Genomic DNA, 17,060 nt, shown 5'->3' with positions numbered 1-17,060 from the left:
AGTCTGTAGAGGCGAGTGATATGCTTTACCTCTTCAGAAGCCCACTTAATATAATGAAGTTTGAAGCAGTGTGGAAGCAATTGACATGCTTTGCCTGGTCAATGAACGGAAGCCCAATTACTATGCTATAGAAACCCAGGGGAAACAGGCAACGCCTGTCTCTTGAGTTTGCACAGAGGTATGTCGTATGTTCAAAGCAAAGCAAAGGAACAATCTTAAGCGCTAGGCTTTAACCTTCCAGGTGGCGGAAATGACACACACATGCTAGACAGACCAAGTCCTATCTTAAGATAAAAAGCACAGGCTGATGGGGCAGGGGCAAAGGTTCACCCAGAAATCAGCAGGGTCAAGTTATGGGGGGCTGGGAATAGATTGGAAGAGAGAGAGAGAGACAGCAGGTCCTGCTTGGGAAGAAGCCGTGGTCGAGTCGTATGCAGCACATCTTGTCCTAAACCGTGAGTTAAAATGTGGAAGTCTTGCTGTGTGTATTTTGAGACTGAAGTCATTTGGCATGTTACACCACCCCATAACATAGCATAGCTGAACATAGTATAAATCTCAGGTCACTCAAGCTGCTAAACTAAAATGATTACTTGTACTTTTCTCTATTAATGTAAATCATACTCTTCGCTTGCATAGTACTCCATTTCATATTTATGGTAATGTGCTATTTCTCAGTTGCTTTTGTCATAGTATGTACAATGCAAATTAGAGCTTGTAGGAGATAGATGTGATATGAAAAATATATGGACCTATTATCCTCATTGTCAATTGCATTTTTCTGAGTAATGCTTCATAATGGTGTCTCTCTGAGTCCAACAGAACTTCACAAATGTCCTGGCTGTATAGGTTAAATTATGGTAATGGATGGAAATGCTCAGGAATGCTGTTCCAAGCACTAGATCACCTCCTGGGGTGCACACTATTATAAAGCACAACTTCTGATTCCATGTCCACTTTCTACAGCCTCAGCTTTCCCATGAGGTGGAGGGAAGTGGCAGGAATCGAGCTTGACCATATGCAATCAAGTCAAGTGGCACCCGTAACAGATGGCACGGATTAGAGATGACCATAGCATTACTAATAGTTAAATAACTTCATGTCCCAGTCATGACAAAGGGACAGAGCACAATTTTTTTTACTAAAAAGCTTTTTTTAAATAAGAGGTTAGAGTGAGTACAGGAGATGGCTCATCAGAAAATCAATATTCCAATCCATTGCAGAATGGCGTTATATGAATGGCTTTGATTGGCGCACTGTCAGGCAGTGAATACCAACGTAACAGTTGCAGTAGTGCAAATTGGTGGATTGCCAGCAGAATCGCTCTTTACTTACTTAAAGACCCCAGCCAATAAACAAATAATGTATATGCAACTCTCCTGGTGAGGGGAGATTTAGACACCATCCAGTATTGCCCATACCAGTTTCCTGAATTGACTTTAACACATACAAATCATGTCAACTGGTTCAAAGGTAATCTAGTTTACCCACAAACAAGTGCTAGGCATGGACCGTTAGCCACACCCAATCTGTCACTAGAATTCCTAGTCCGGTTTCAACCAAACCATGGAGGCCCATATCTGCAGACTGATTACCAATCGATAGCCATCCATTTTGACACAGCGCGTAATATTGCGCTACAATATGCGGCAGAGCATGGTATAGCACCGGCTCAGCAGCCTCAGGGACAGCTGGATGCAGGTGGGGTACAACTACAGACATTGAGAATTATATTAGGATTTTGTCCATTCAGAAATGAAGACATACCCAAGTCATATTCAGAGAAACTAGGACAACTGCAAGCAGCCTACCCTCAAGTCATGCCGCAGCACAGGCATAGGGCACTGGTCATGTTCCTTCCATCTGACTGCACACAGCCTCTAGCGAGCTGTCACAGTTGGATCTCAATTTATAGCTGGCTTTATTTACAGCTGATAGACCTCAATCTTTTCTTGTCAAATGCGTCAGTTCAGCACATTTGTTGTTGATCAAAAGTATGTTTTGTTTGCCCGAGTTTTATCGCGTTCCCAAATCTTAGTTCAGAGTGTGTTAAATTGCCCGCATTTGACACTCCACTTTGTAGAATAACACAGATTATGACATTGCCTTTGGCAAATATGTTTCCCCTGTTGTTCTGATTTCTCCTCAAATTGAATCATGCGTCTTTTGTCCAGTATGTTTCGATAATGTATAATATACTGTTAGGTTCAGAAAAGCCAAATAATAGGCTACGTTTGGCCAGTGTGGAGATTCCCTGGTGGATGGGTTTCCAAAAGATATGCTGCCTCCTGTCCACAGTTTGACATGATCAGTGGTATCCTGAGGTTGCCAAGAGGGGATGGGAACCCCTCTCAATCTGGGGTGGGAGCCCTACAAGGGAGAAATCCAGGGCCTACCCTACTCCATAGATGGACTGTGGCAGTTGGGTGGGCCTCAATTCCACTCCCCTCCCCATGTGCCTGCTTGTATTTTATGTGCAGTATCAAATTGCATCACCCCCTTGCCAATGACCAAACATGCTGCCAGTTTTCTCTTCTCAGTTCAGAAACCTAATAAAGCCAGAAGGTCGAACACCTACAAGGAAAAGAACCATCAGCGCCCCACATGGAGATTTGTGAACGTTCCAACTGAGAAAGAAACCCTCCAGTGAGAGAACCAGTTTCCACAGACACCACCTTATGCAAGCAAGTGCCATGGCATCAGCGCCATAGGAAGGAGAAGAGCATAGGCAGGAGCTCCTATGCATCAGTCTTCTAAGCTGCCCACCACACGGCAGCCCTGGGATGCCTGTTTTAGGAGTCTAGGGTGGGGATTTAGAACAGAGTGGCAGCTGCTCAAACAGACTCTAATTACTGCACTGGGAAACGCTCCTCGGTTCGCCCACATAACCATGAGCGCTGCATAGCATAGGCCGCCGTTAGAGCAGCTCGGCTGCCTCATGCGGAGAAAAGTGGTAGCGTTTAACACAACATTTTAAATATTCTGTAATGCTAATCCCTCCCGGGCGGGTAAAACAGGACAAGATTGGCCAGAACCAGAGAACCAATCAGGAAGTCAGGAGGTGGCTAAAGGACATAGGAAGGTGTGGGTTGTATGCGTGAGGTCGGAGGAGATGGAGGTGGCAGACCAGACCAGCAGGAGGAAGGATGGTGGCGTGGGCTCTGGAGGGGATTTTTGGAGCACGTGAGGCATTGGTTAGTGAGTGCAAATGGTACTGCTATAAAGTGTGTGTGAAAGAATGGCAAGTGTGTTTAGAAGAGGAAGTGTGGGGAGGGACTGCGAAGTGAGTGTGTGAGTGAAAGGAGGGTATTTGAGTACAAGGTGGGGTGGTGTAGTAGTAGTATGGAGGAAGAGGGAATATTAGTAGTGTGGAGGAGGGACTAGTATCAGGGAGAACGTAGTAATATCAAAGGATAGATGTGAGGCTTAGAAGGAGTGAGACATCAGAGGGACAAAGGAGGAAGACACAGGGAGTAGAAGGAGTGAGACATCCGAGGGACAAAGGAGGAAGACACAGGGAGTAGACGGAGTGAAGTAGAGTCGCTGTCAAGTACTGTATCGTGCTTTTGCTGCGTACCTGGGTTCTTCTTTTGTTCTCGTGGATCTGTTGATGCGGCCATGATGGTAGTGCTGCTCAGGAGACACAGGATGTTCCCCAACCAAGACCCAGAGGATTAAACACTCGTGGACCACTTAGGTGAGCTCCCTTTGCCAGGCTCAGACATCCCTGTATTTTCGTGGCACAGGGACCGTGCAAGGCACCCACAGCAGTACCGTATATCTTTGGAGGCTGTTTGCAGGTCACCGGATCCCAAGATGAGGAACACAAGCAGCGGGAGGTACGGAAGTGTGCTGAGGAGCCCACAGAAGTTGCAGGGTCCTGGCGAGGCTGCAAACCCAAAGAGCAAGGTGGATGGCAGAGAGCAACGTCAGGAGACAAGAGTGATAGCAGGAGCCAGGAGTAAGGGCAAAAGGGAGAGCAGGCAGCAACAAGAAGCAAGGGAAGAGCAAGGAACACAGTGCAAGGAGGGTCAGAAAGGTTCCCAGAGGGACGAAAAAGAAGCACAAAACGACCAGTACTAGAGATAACTGCCATGCTGGCAAGGAGTGTTAAGACGCACCGGCCTCCAGCCCTGCACTGGCTTTTATAGGCCAGAGCTCAAGTTCCAGCGACACATGGTTGTGTATGCTGTAACCAGGGGGCGGGTCCTCCATGGCTGGCATGGCTGGGCAGTCATGGGGCACCCACATTCATCCACAGGCGGCCCCTCCACGGGCCGCGTCCAAGCTGTTTTCAGCCATCGCCGGTCCACCGTGGTAGGAGCCAGCAGCGCCGGTATAGGCGCCAGGAATGTCCCAGTAAGTGAGGCCATGCCACGTGCGATGTTCGCATGTGCGCGGTAGGCCTTACAGTAGTGAAAAGTAAACACTGGGAAGTGAGAGGGAGAGGAGTGTAAGGGCGTGACAGAAAGGAAAGCAAATTGGGCTGTCTCTAAGGCAGAATCCAATACCCCTATTAGTCAACTAATCTTTGAATAGAGTAGGAACAGTCTAGGAAGTCCCTTAGGGAGTTCAGATAGAGTAGGCATTCAGCCTTTAGGACATCCCTTCTAGCACTAGTAAGAATTTAGACAGACGGGTGGAATATGTGGTGTACACTAACCTGGGGAGTAGGGATGTCTGGGTTAGAGAAGATTGGTGCTTTTTAGATGAGAGAGAGGGACGCCCATATGGCCCCATAAATTCCTAGAAAATCCCTTGAACCATCTCTGAGCTTGGAATATTTCTTGACCAGTCCTTGACACCTTGTTAAGCAATCAAAGTTATGCCAAGCATTTCTGTGCAAAAAATACTTGTGTGGGAGTTTTGCTAAAAATGAATATTTTAGTTCAACTTATAATTTGGAAAAAGGGGAGCAGAATTTGCCAAGTTTCCAAAACTGTGTGATGCCGGGTCACCTTCTCTCTCTCTCTTGCTCAGTCCACTCAAGTGTCAAAATTGGGATTGCGTAAAACATTGATCACCTTAAGAAGTTCTACATAAAAACTAAAACATTGGCAAAGCCAATAGTTTTGGCTTTGATATAGGCATTGCAAAAGGGGCCTATGAGGAGAGAGGCAGTGACGAGTGAGAGAAAAAATGAGTGAGAGAAGGAGATGGGTGAGGGAAAGAAGGGTGAAGAAGAGCAAGAGAAAGAGGAGTATTGATTAGTGAGGGAAAGAGCAGAGCTTTCCTGGCGCCGTCTGCTGATGGATGGCCAGGGAGAGGATGGGTGTGAAGTGAACAGCGTTGGGCAAAAACAGCGTTGGGCAAAAATCATCACTAAACGTTCTTCCAAAAGGTTCAAGAGATGTGCAAAGCCCTATGGGGTTGTAGGCATGTGGAAATGGATTTAAACCCCACTACTGCATTTCCCTATTGAGTGCTATAACATATCTCTGTCACTGTTTGAGGATGTTTTCTTTCTAACTCACTGGCTTCTTATGCGGTCAAATATTTCTCCTCAAACCAACAACCTTTTATCCGCACATCACCTCTCTCTTTTGCAGAGGGTGGAGTCTTGAGACTCAGGTGCAGCAGAGTGTTGTGCTGGCGAGCTAGTGTGCCTGTGCCCTGGTACATAGTGAACCTTTTGGTGCCTTCCCCACCAATGCATGCCTGCTTTCCTTTTCTGTTAATGGGCACAGACCGACCTTTTTCCAAATGTCTTGCATTAAGGAGAACCGTTAAATTCAAGAGCCATGTAGTAACTCTTGTTATTTAATACTGTACAATTCAATCAATCAATCAAAATAACTTTATTTTTGGCACACAGCCACCAAAGCATACACACTCATAGTACAAAACAAACAAAACATGGCATACAAATTTAGGCATACAGTAGTTAGCGATTGAATGGTCTACAAACTCATCAATAGAGTGTAAAGTGCAATACGTGCTGTCCAAAAGCCAGGGGGGGCGTTGATAGTTCATTTCCATTACCATTTAAAATATTGAAACAAATATTAACTTAATTTAAAAAAATAGTTTACACAATAGTTCAATACATTTGAAGAATTAGATTAAAATGATTGAAAACACATCTTAAGGCTGAAGAGAGTAAGCTCGCAGCCTCACTTCCCAAACAGATACAATTGTTTACATGTAAAATCCAGGCTTTACAAAATAATTCCAGCATCCATTCCAGTATCAGACGAAAGCTACCATCTACATAACCATGCCCGATGATGAATATAGTGTGCAATGGTTATCACAGAACTAGGGCTTGTGGTGCTTTTACAAAATGTTAAGGCATCCGCAACTGAAGGAAGACCCACAGTAATGGTCTCAGAAGCTGTGCTCTCACCAACTTCAATGGTTCACACAGAAATAGAAAATGCACAATGGTTTCTTTCTCAAATTACATAAAGGGCAAGCTCATCTCCCCATTTTTCCAAGTTTTGGTAAAAGCAGGAATTTTTGTTGTCTCCATCCTAAAACTAATAAACAGGGCATGCACATACGATGGACTCAAATAACCAAAATTATCTTTTTGGCCAAATTCTGACTTGCATGCTAGATAATTAGGACCCAATTTCAACATACCTGCAGCTTCCAACAATTTACACTTGGTCAGGATGATACCTTTGTCCTTTAGCCTGAATGTATCACCCCTTACAATGGAATATCAGTCCAGCCATAACGCTGATTTGTTAAGACTGTATAGTACCCTTTTTATATGTGCAAGCCAAGGGATGCTTTTGCTCCCTTCCAAATTTAAAACATATGACATGGCATCCCGATATTTCTCAAGTCCTTCAGTGCTCCATAGCTTTATCCAAAAAGGCACAGGGTTTAAAGCCACCTGATCTCCAATCGGGTAGACACCCGTCTCGAAGTGCAACAATGCATTCGGAGAACTTGCGGATATCTGGAGGAGTTGCTTCAAATACTGTACAAATACATGTTGTGGTCCTGTAAAGGGCAGGGGTGCTGAAGCTAAGAACTCCAGAAGCCGAAACTTTAGTAGACCATAGAAAATACCATAGACCTGCCACCATGAAAATCTGCTAATTCAGTTCTCTCTCCATCAGGACATAAGACTGATGCTGTATCATGTTATGTATTATGTGTTGTCATGCCTGCACCAGGTGTTAATACATTTCATTAAAAACTGTGCTTACCGTTAACAATTTTCAAAACCGAAATGTAGTCATCTTGCAACAGTTCACTATTATATTTTATTGATCATCAACTCATCAGTTTACATTAATTTGATGGCATGAAAACCTCATTACTACTTTGAGTCTTACAAGAATGCATACTGCCACTTGTGCAAACCAGATGCCTCAAAACCTTCCCTGTTCGCACATGGACTTGACATATAGTAGCCCTAAACTCAAGTCAAACACAAAAACTGTATTGATGTTAGCATGTGAACAGATTGCCAATGAAATAGAGCAATGCACATTGCAAGATTATATTTACGTTTTTTAAGTGCATTATAATATGAAATGTACTAGGGGCAGGATCGGTTTTCACAGTTGATTAGTAGCATCAAGTGTTCCCTGCCTCTGGTTCCTTAAATTAATTCTATAAGCAGTGCTTGCTTCCTATAATCTGAAAATGTGATGAAAAATCATATCTATTCCTACGCAGAACAAACATGCCACTGGGATTGCAATTACCACATGATCAGGTTGGACTATTGAAATGCACCAGAAAGTGCTATCCAGTCTACTTGAAGAAAAATTAACAAGGTGTTATAGCCTTGCTTTAATATGTATTCTTTTTTTTAAAGATATTGGGCCTCATTACACGGTAGGCGGTGGACCAAAGTGCTATTAGCACCTTGGTCCATGCCGGTAAAATACCGGCACCGCCTTGGAGGAAAGGGGAATTACCGCCCTATTGCAAGGTTGGCGGGCGGTAATTCCCCCTTCCCCCATTGCCCTTCCCCATTCCCATTTTTGCCCCATAGGGCATAATGGGAATGGGGAAGGTGCTAATTACGGTACTGCAAATTGCGGTACCGTAATTAGCACCCTGGTCCCTTTGCGGGTTGGTTTTTACCGCCTGCTAAAAAGCAGGCGTTAAAGTACCAACCCGCAAAGGGACCTCGTAGTAAGGCGGTAAGGGTTAACGGTCACCGGTACCATTACCAGTGACCGTTAACCCTTACTGCCTTCCTTGTAATGAGGCCCATAGAAATAGATTTATGTGCATGGGCACTACAGTTTTGAGGATTTGAACCAGGTGAAGGATGGTTGGAAGGGTGTTTGGGGGTAGAGCGAGTTTTGAGGGTATTCTCACTCCTAGATCCCCTGGATCCTCTTCTTAGGTGGCCAAGGAAAGGCCATTGTCCTTGGATCCCGACCCTGGGGGTGGAGAAGCGAGGGAGGATCACCTGTGTGGAGGGTCCTTGAGAGCTAGGAGTGGGGAACCCTTAGGAGAGACATGGTATTCCCCTTATCCTGTTGAGACTCAACCAAACTCTTCCCCAACCATTACAGGTTATTGTAAAGCTGTTCTCATTTCCCCACATATAATACTTAACAGTATTGAGACAAAGAAAAGGCAACTAAGAGTAGTGAATTCCACACACTTTCACCACTTTGGTACTGGGACGAGGAAGATGTCTGCAGGGAGCTGTGACTGTCAGGCATGTCCCTTTATTTATGGTCAGGCAGGGGTAATCAAACATCCACACCTGCAGCCTGTCAAGGGGCTGCAGGTGTATAAAGGGAGACCAGCCCAGCAGGGCAGAAATCAACAGGGAAGGCAACAGGGAGACCAGCAGGAGACCCTTGAAAGGAGGCAGCCATGGTGGGACCTGAGAAGGAGCCAGGACGCTGGCAGTGTCCCCAGAGAACTTGTGGCACCCGATGCAAGTGAGCTTTGTATTCCCCACAGGTCTGGGAGCCTCCATAACTTAGAGCGAACAGCAGGAGCTGGTGAGGAGCTCGGGGCAGAGAGGACGCATCCCGCGTCCTGGGAGAAGCATCAGAGCTGCTGGTGTGTAGAAGGAGACATACGGCAGCTGAGGGGGTCTCGCACAGGTGGATTTCATGGCTTTGGAAGCCGAGAGGAAGTCGCGGGACCCACTGGGAAGAGGCACAGAAGACCAATGAGCACTGGGATGGCGCTCAAGCACTGAGGCCTTGCTATAAGACCGCAGGAGATTAACGGTCCGTGAAAGTAAGAAAATACTTGCATATTGAATACCGAACTAAATGCAAACTTAACATTGAAGCAAATAAGTGCATGTTGAATACCGAATTGAATGAAAACTTAAAATTAAGCTACATAAGTGCATGTTGAACACTGAATTGAAATACACTATAGTGAATACATATTGCACAACGATTTAACTCAAACCTTGCAGTCAAGTATATTAAAGGCTGAAGGGAGCCAAACAACGAACTTTTAAGAGTGAATGCAGTGTATAAAGGCCACAGATTGGGAAGAGGTGTGTGACACGTGGTGGCAGACCCACAAGACTATCAAGGAGAAGGCAAAGGAGTGAAAGTCTGAACATTAAGCCAAGAGGCCAATAAAAGAAACTGAGTGAAAGTGACATGGTGCACAGGAGCAAGTGCCAAGAAACGTGTGTGGGCTGAGGAGCCATGGGATCCTGGTTGCGTGACCTGTGATGGGTGGACCGTATAGGTCTAACAACTGCGACTAGACCAGAGAGCCCTGAATGGTGAAAGATAAGGACACCGTGAAACAGCCCAATGAAACCACTGCAAATGAACTGACGAGGCACGCCAGAAAGAGGTTCAGGTTGACCTGGTGTTTTGTTAAGACTTTTGAAAAGACTGAAGCAAGTGTAAGTGATGAAATTGAAGTCTTGGGAAAGGGAATCCTGAGACTTAAAGGACCACACTTCTTGTCTTGGGAACAGAGTATCAATATCCTTTTGTTTTAGATTATGTTACTTAAAACTTGGGGAACGGAACCCCAAGGATTGGTTCTGAACTATATCGCCTTGAAATGGAGAAAGATAAATGCTGAGACTTTTTCATGGCACTTTCTTATGCTTGGGGAAGGGGAGCTGAAAGTAAGCTGTGAGCGGAAAAAAGCTCAGAACTTTAAATTGAACTCTATGGGACTGATTCACAGAGCGTTTTTCAATGGGATTGCGCCATTATAAAACGCTTCTGTGAATAAGGCTCTATTTCTTTTAACTTTGCCATCCCTACACACATTTGTTATCTTTAGTTGTGAGAGCAAGGATAGATTTTGGACTAAAACTGACTTTTAAACTGAACTCTTTGGCTCAGACTTTCCTTAGTTTCATTGAGGTAGGGAAATCCCCCCTTACCATGGGGCAAGTTAGGCCTTCAACCATCCTGACATTTAAGTTAATAAAAATCTTGTGTTTGAACCTTAAGTCTGTTGTGTGTGTCTTACTTCATGATGCCTTCACACCTACCAAACTCCACCTTTTGCGTTAACAATTTTATAATATATATATATATTAACAGATGGAAACAGAAATGTGCAAAATAAGGCCTGTGGAACTAAGTCAGAGATTAGCTTCTCCTGTACTACTAAATCAATAACCAACCAATGACACATTTAGATTTTTTTTTTAATCTGCTGATGGTATTATTTTAAAACATGTAGAAATGTAGCTTGTTTTAATATCTTCATTAAGAATGTCTGGTTTTAAGTGTCTTTATTACTTTGAAAGTAAAATGAGTGATTGTGTGCCTAAATGATGAACCTCTTCACATCAGGCTGGGTTATTATTGACCAAGTTATTATTTTATAGAAACAGGCCAAGCCTATGGAGATGGCTGCTAACAATAGTATTTAAGCTCTGAGCAAAATGTGCATTTTCGGTCATTGACCAAGGTGCAGTGTGAATGCCCGAGACATGGCTTGCTTACACCTCCAGGGACATAACACGCATCCCTCGACTGACCTTCAGTTCAATGGTTTAGCCCTTAATTTTCAGTGAGCAAATGAACATTTAGCTTCTGTGGCAATTTTGGATGGACCACGGGCACATGGCAAAAGACAAATAATTCTGAATTCATTGCAGTTTAGAAGCACAAGACTTTATTGAGGGCAACTGACAGCCATTTTAAGGTAATGCATAAAGTTACATCCGCAATTGACAATTTAAAGGCATGTTTCCTCACAGAATGAATTCCTCGTGTCTCAATTTAGCCACAGGGGGTCAGCATAGAATGGTTGGTGTTTTGCAAAGAAACCTATTTCTATGTGTTTTTGTTTTTTTTTTGCATTTTCGGTTGAACCTATGTGTGTGTTCGTTTTTTCACTTTTGTTTTGTTTTATCCCCCCGTAGGATTAGATTGTGCCCTGCTTTTGTTTACTACAGGAAATCCCATTAAAATATGCTTTTAGGGCATTATAACAAACCAGAGAAACTAAAAGCACACACAAAAAATACTCAAAGGATAACAATATAAAACTGAACAACCTTTTAAAAATTGATTATGTCATATCATATCAATTTTATTTGCTTTTCGAGAAAACCTTTTGGTGGAACCGACAGGCGCCCACTCTGTCTTCACCTGCCCGATGGTTTGCAAAAATGATTACGACATTTACTGGTCACGATGCCTAAACCTGGACATCAAAAGCGCCACCTCAGATGTCAAGAGGTCACCTAGCCCTGTATTTCGTCTTTTTGTTCTGGGGCAGTATTTATACTTTTGCTTTTTCATTATAACTGCTTTCGAATGAATAGTATCTTAAAATGCGACTCAATAACCAGAAATGGAGAATGTGCTCATATCTAACATATGGCAACTTCAAACCTGTACATATCCCACCCGACATATCCCACCCCGGCAGATGACACCATCATTGTTTGTTTCAGATGCAAGGTAGCTGGTGAGCTGGAACTAATGATGAGCGTCAACATCTATGCGACAGTATACCTGCTTAATTTTTCTTAATCTGCTTTGTGTCTGTGTAAGCATGTGGATGCATGTGTGTGTGGGTGGGTGTCTATCTGTGTGTCCCAAAGAATGTAGAAGCCAATTCTCAAACAAGTGGCTATGAACAGCTCTGACTTGCTCTTGGCCTAAACCAGGCAAGGGCATTTCTATTCACCGCGGGTAACCCTAACTCCTGGTTTCCTAGGAGTAGGTCAGTTGTGAACTAAAAAGGCCTCCAGGTTTAAGTCAAGGGTAAGTCAGAGTTGGTGCTTTGTGAATTGGCTCCTATAATTGTGCAAGGGACCTATACACTGTTGAAAACACACAGGCAAAGAGTATATGCTTACAAAATGATATTAGTCACTGCAAAGGACAACATGATTCAATATTCAAAGCTTCTACTAACAGGTCAAGGTCGAGATTCATCATTGCTGATGCCACGGGCGGGCGTGGAGACGACACCTGTACTATGTGGTTACAGCCGGCTACAAGCTGCAGAGAGAGCACGGCATCCGCATAACCACTGTCTTGCTATTTCAAGGAGGAATTTGAGTCTTTTTTCTATCCATTGTATTTTTTCCATTGTGGACTATTTTTCCATAACCCATAATTAGTCATTGTTCGAGTTTTTCTGCCATTTTTGTTGCTTCTGTTTTCCTTTCACCGGAGGGTGCAAGCAGTTCATAGCTACACATTATTCCCCCCTCCCGTTGTCATGTCTATCATGTCTCTCGCCTCCTCACAGGTGGCCTTCTTGCCTCAAGTACCCACCAATGCCCAGCACGGCCTGCTGTGCTGCTGCCCCTTTATCTTCCGCTCTGAGCCGCTTCCTAGCGCGCCTTAAGCTGGAGCCGGCCATGCCCTTTCCATGACCCTGGAGTTAGTTGCCATCTGTGCATGCACGCCCATGAAGCCATTTGATTGCACCAATGTGTGGTGCTGTAACAGAACTCATCACTTCTTCGCTTGAACCCATTGGGGGGGAATTCACTCTGAGCATCCATTGGGCCCCCCTATCCATTTCAGCAGTAACTCGTCGATCAGTTCATCCATCTTGCCGTCCACTGCGCAGTCTGTTGAAAGCCCTGCCTGGGCTGGTTCACAGGCCCATTCTGGTTTAATTGTTGCGATCCAATCACAGGTGGCTGTCATGAGACCTCCTTGTTGGCATTCCAGAAGGTCAAAGGGGGGGGCCCTTTGCTTGCTTTCTTTGTGAGGGAATTGAATGTCAGATGGCTGGATGTTTGGGAGGCTGAGGTTGTGCACTCCGGCGTGACTGTCCTGAGGGCTAAAGCGGGAAGCCTCTTGGAGATTGTCCTGAAGGTAAAAGTGAGATGACCCTTCAAGGCTGTCATGCATGGTCACGTGGGGCCCACTTTTCGGACAGTACTGGTGCTGGAGAGGAGACATCCCCCAACGCCTGTCTTGGATAGTGTGGTTGTGCACACTCTGGAGGCTGTGTTGAGGACTGGAAGCGGAGGCACTGTGCAGACTGTCACAGGGACTGAGCTGGGATGAGCTTTGGAGACTACTGTGTGGACTGAGATTGTATGAACTTTGCAGATTATCCTGAAGGCTGCCTTTGGGGCTGAGGTGAGACATGCTCAAGAGGCTGTCCCTCGAACTGGAATCAGACATGCTTTGGAGGCTGACTCGGGGACTGGGATGAGGCACACTTTGTTGGCTGCCTGTGGGACTGCCCTGAGGTATACTTTGTAGATGGGCTATAGAACTGAATTGTTCTGCCCCGTGAAGATCAGTTTGAGGACCAGGATAGTGAGCATTTTGTTGACTGTCTGCAGGACTGAAGTGGTAGGGTCTTTGGAGGGTATCTCTGGGACTGAGGTGAGACATTCTTTGCACCATGTCCTCGGAAACTGAATCGAGCGTGCCGTTGGGACTGTAGTGAGATGCATTTTGGAGACCACCCTGCAGGTCACAGCGAGTGTCTGGTTGTTGCGTGTCCAGCGCAGTGAAGAGAGAACCTCTCTGATGACAGTCTGCAGAACTGGGCCGGGACACGGCTTTCAAAAAGTTTGCTGATGGAAGACCACCTTGCGGCTGCTTTTGAGGTTGGCTGCAGGAGGTCGCTCTATATCGAATGTCTTGGAGATTGAGGGGTGATATTCTTTGCTCCTGGTCACGGATTATGAAGCACTCCACTCTTTGTTGGATCTCCTGAGGAGTAAAAGGAGCAACTCTTGGCTGTGGCTCGGGGAGACTGAAGGGACCTCTTTGTTGATTCTCGTGGACATTAATTGGAGGGACCCTTTGCGTCTTCCAAAGTGGATGAAATGGGTTTACCCTGGGATCCCTGCTTTGCAGATTGTAGGGGGTGGCCCTTTGCCGCGAGTCTGGCACATTAAATTGACTCACTCCATACTGATTGTCCAGGAGGGCAAAGGGGGCACTCCTTTGTGAGAATTCTGGTGCAGCGAAGGGAGCACTGACTTGATGACTGTCCATTTGGTTGAAGCGAGACACACTTTTCAGGCTGTCTTGAAGATAGAATGAAGATCTTTGTGGCATGATGACTGGTAACCTGCTCACAGGGGCACTCTGTGGACTCAAAGCAGGCATTCTTTTCAGAGTCTCTTGCATTTGGAACGCCATTTCACTTTGAAGACCCTCAGGAAAGCAGAATGGTTGTTGCACGCTCTGTGTTAGACCAGCATGATGACTACTCTGGTCTCCATGGCATGGCTGTCCTTGCTGCCCATCCAGAGGACTTGAGGTGGCCAGTGCCTGGTGTTTCTCTGTGACACTGATGTGGCCTGCCTGTGATCCACCATGTTGAGGGGGTTCTTGTTTGGACAAAACCCGGTTTTCTTTACTCCTGGGACTCAGTTGTCTGGCCCGTCTGTTCTGAAACCAAACCTAAAAAGAAAAAGCATTTGCCAATGTTAAAATCAGTGACATGTATTATTTGAGACTCTCTTCCATAAAGATATTGCATTCCAGGAGGCTTCCCCAGGAACACCATTTTAGACTTTACAATATTTATATAAGGGGGCCACTATGTCTCACAAGAGGGACCCTCATTTCAGTACAGTGCCAATATTTTAAGGTGTCTTCGAAAACACCACTGCATTGATGTGCATTGAACATTGAATATTTAAAGGTACTAACTAGATTCTGAGGCGTGAAACGATCCTTGAGGCGGGGATTTAAAGGGCATTCCTCGAGCATTCATGGCAGCCCTACTGTTTGCAATGTATTGATGAGCTATTCTGCTGGATGTAGCTCTTTAAAGCTTGCAGATGCCTCGATAATGGTATTGCATTGTGATATAGGGTGTCAGATTCACTAGGGGGATTTTTGATTACATAGCTATGTCTTCCATCTGGAGCACCACTGATTCTTACCTCTGGCTAGACCCGGAGAAACCGGGACTTATCTATCTGGGGAGTGAGTGTCTCTGATGCACAGGTGGAAAGCAAAGGCAATACTATATACAAAAAATACTTTTTTGTTTGTTTTTAGTTTTTAAAGCTTCACGCTTTAAAAACAAAAAACAAAGAATAGTAATACAAAAACAAAATGATTGAACATCACTGAACAAAAAAAGATCATGAAAAATGGAATGAAACTATGTCAATTGTGAGTAGGCATTTTAGCATGTAGGGTAGGCCTAGGCAGGTGATTTTTATGAAGCGAGACAGATGAAACGTACAGATTAGGAGGTTTGGCTGACATTCGAGTGTCAGACAGATGAACTAAAGTGGCAGACCTATTGGAATGACAGACAGGTCAGATAGACATGTGAGGTATCACAGAAACTGTGCACAGGTGCAAGTACAATTGGCATCGGGACAAAAATTGCTCACGGACCAAAAACTTGTTTTTAATGCATTTTTGCACCAGGGCAAACGACTTGCACTATTGTGAAGATTGCCCTTGTGCACACATATATCGAAAGCCTGTGGGGCTGACTAACAAAAGCGTTTTGAATCATGCCCTGTGTTTTTTGCACTATGGCACGTTTTGCCCTAATGCCGTCTGCACGTCCACTGGTGCATAGTTTCTGGAATCCAGCCCGCGGACGGTGACAGAAATACGGCTGAAAGTAGCAGCAATGAAAAGTAAAGTCTTCTCGGGTCTAACGCTCACCTGGATGCGTGATTCTGCCACCTGCGCCATGCTGGACAGCTTTTCCCGCGCCGTGATCCCAGGGTACGGGTCCACTTCAAAAGCCTTGAGCAGCAGCTCGAGTTGGGCCTTGGAGAAGGTGGTGCGCTTTCTCCTCGCCCCTCCTTTGCCGGGCTTGGGACGGGACAGATAGGCGGTCTCCTCTTCTGGGAAGGAAGAAAAAAGGACGTTTAGGAAGGTCGAGCTCGACAGAGGCCCAATGATACGAGGAGGTCGACTGGGTACCGCTGCCGGCCTGTGCCGCAGAAGGTCTGGCAGGCCTCCGCTCCTGTCAGTCAAGCGTCAAGCGACATCATGGTCTCGTGGCTTTTTAGAGGGAGCGACCTGCTGGAAAATCGCTCAATTTTCCCAAAGGCCATAACTTTTATCTGAATACCGTGAGCCACAAAATGGCGATAAATGTCAAACATTTCCAAGCCAACATAGCCATTGAAAGCACCTTGGGACCATACGCATCAGACAATGTCCAATTTCTCGGCCTACTCCTGGCTGCACGGGTGCGAAGGTCGGTAAAATAGCATAACAGGGCTTGGTATAAATGTGAGATGCGAAACGCCCTGACGTGCCGCCTCCCTCTCCCTTCCCGCCTGTCAAATGCCACACGGGGCACCACCCTGGCCGCTCTGCTGATTCACTAACCGGAGGTTGAGTCTGGCATGTTCAGGCCTAGCGGCAATGTCAGAGCTGCCCAGACTGTCTACTCCCCAGCCCCGGAGCGACAATTAACACAAAAGGGGTCGGATGTTCGCACAATGCCACGCAGCCAGGCAGTCAGACACGCACACGGATACACAAAGAGACACAATTGGTTCCCTAATTACAATATCATGGTGGAATTTAGAGTCGGCACACGACAAGAAACACAGCCCCCCACCCCACCCCTTCCTCAATGAAGTTACAAGCCAACTGCCTCGCTTGTTGTGAAAATAGAATTGTAGCAACTCAAATTGACCGCCTGGTGGCAGAAAAGCGCTCTCCAAAGAAATAACATCACACCCCAGTGCGGCATAGCAG

At 45.5% G+C, this 17,060-nt stretch overlaps 1 protein-coding gene across 1 annotated transcript; it reads right to left on the bottom strand.

The window, feature by feature from the left end:
* Positions 1 to 11,808: 11,808 nt before the first annotated feature.
* On the bottom strand, positions 11,809 to 16,440 carry LOC138472718 (uncharacterized). The gene is made up of 2 exons (XM_069611033.1): positions 16,008 to 16,440; positions 11,809 to 14,774 (listed from the first exon to the last, which is right to left on the bottom strand). The coding sequence occupies exons 1-2, from the start codon at positions 16,035 to 16,037 to the stop codon at positions 12,885 to 12,887; spliced, it is 1,920 nt and encodes a 639-aa protein (XP_069467134.1). The 5' UTR covers positions 16,038 to 16,440; the 3' UTR covers positions 11,809 to 12,884.
* Between the last annotated feature and the right edge of the window lie 620 nt (positions 16,441 to 17,060).

This window comes from Ambystoma mexicanum, chromosome 8 (genome assembly GCF_040938575.1).
Source record: "Ambystoma mexicanum isolate Mex_15411 chromosome 8, UKY_AmexF1_1, whole genome shotgun sequence".
Taxonomy (NCBI): Eukaryota; Metazoa; Chordata; class Amphibia; order Caudata; family Ambystomatidae; genus Ambystoma; species Ambystoma mexicanum.
This window is presented reverse-complemented; position numbering and strand designations above follow the sequence as displayed.

Excerpts from the sequence above, each read along its gene's own strand:
- LOC138472718 (XM_069611033.1), bottom strand. The coding sequence starts at position 16,037 with ATGGCGCAGGTGGCAGAATCACGCATCCAG. Across the intron at positions 14,775-16,007 it reads TGGCAGAATCACGCATCCAG|GTTTGGTTTCAGAACAGACG; the intron begins GTGAGCGTTAGA and ends TTTTCTTTTTAG.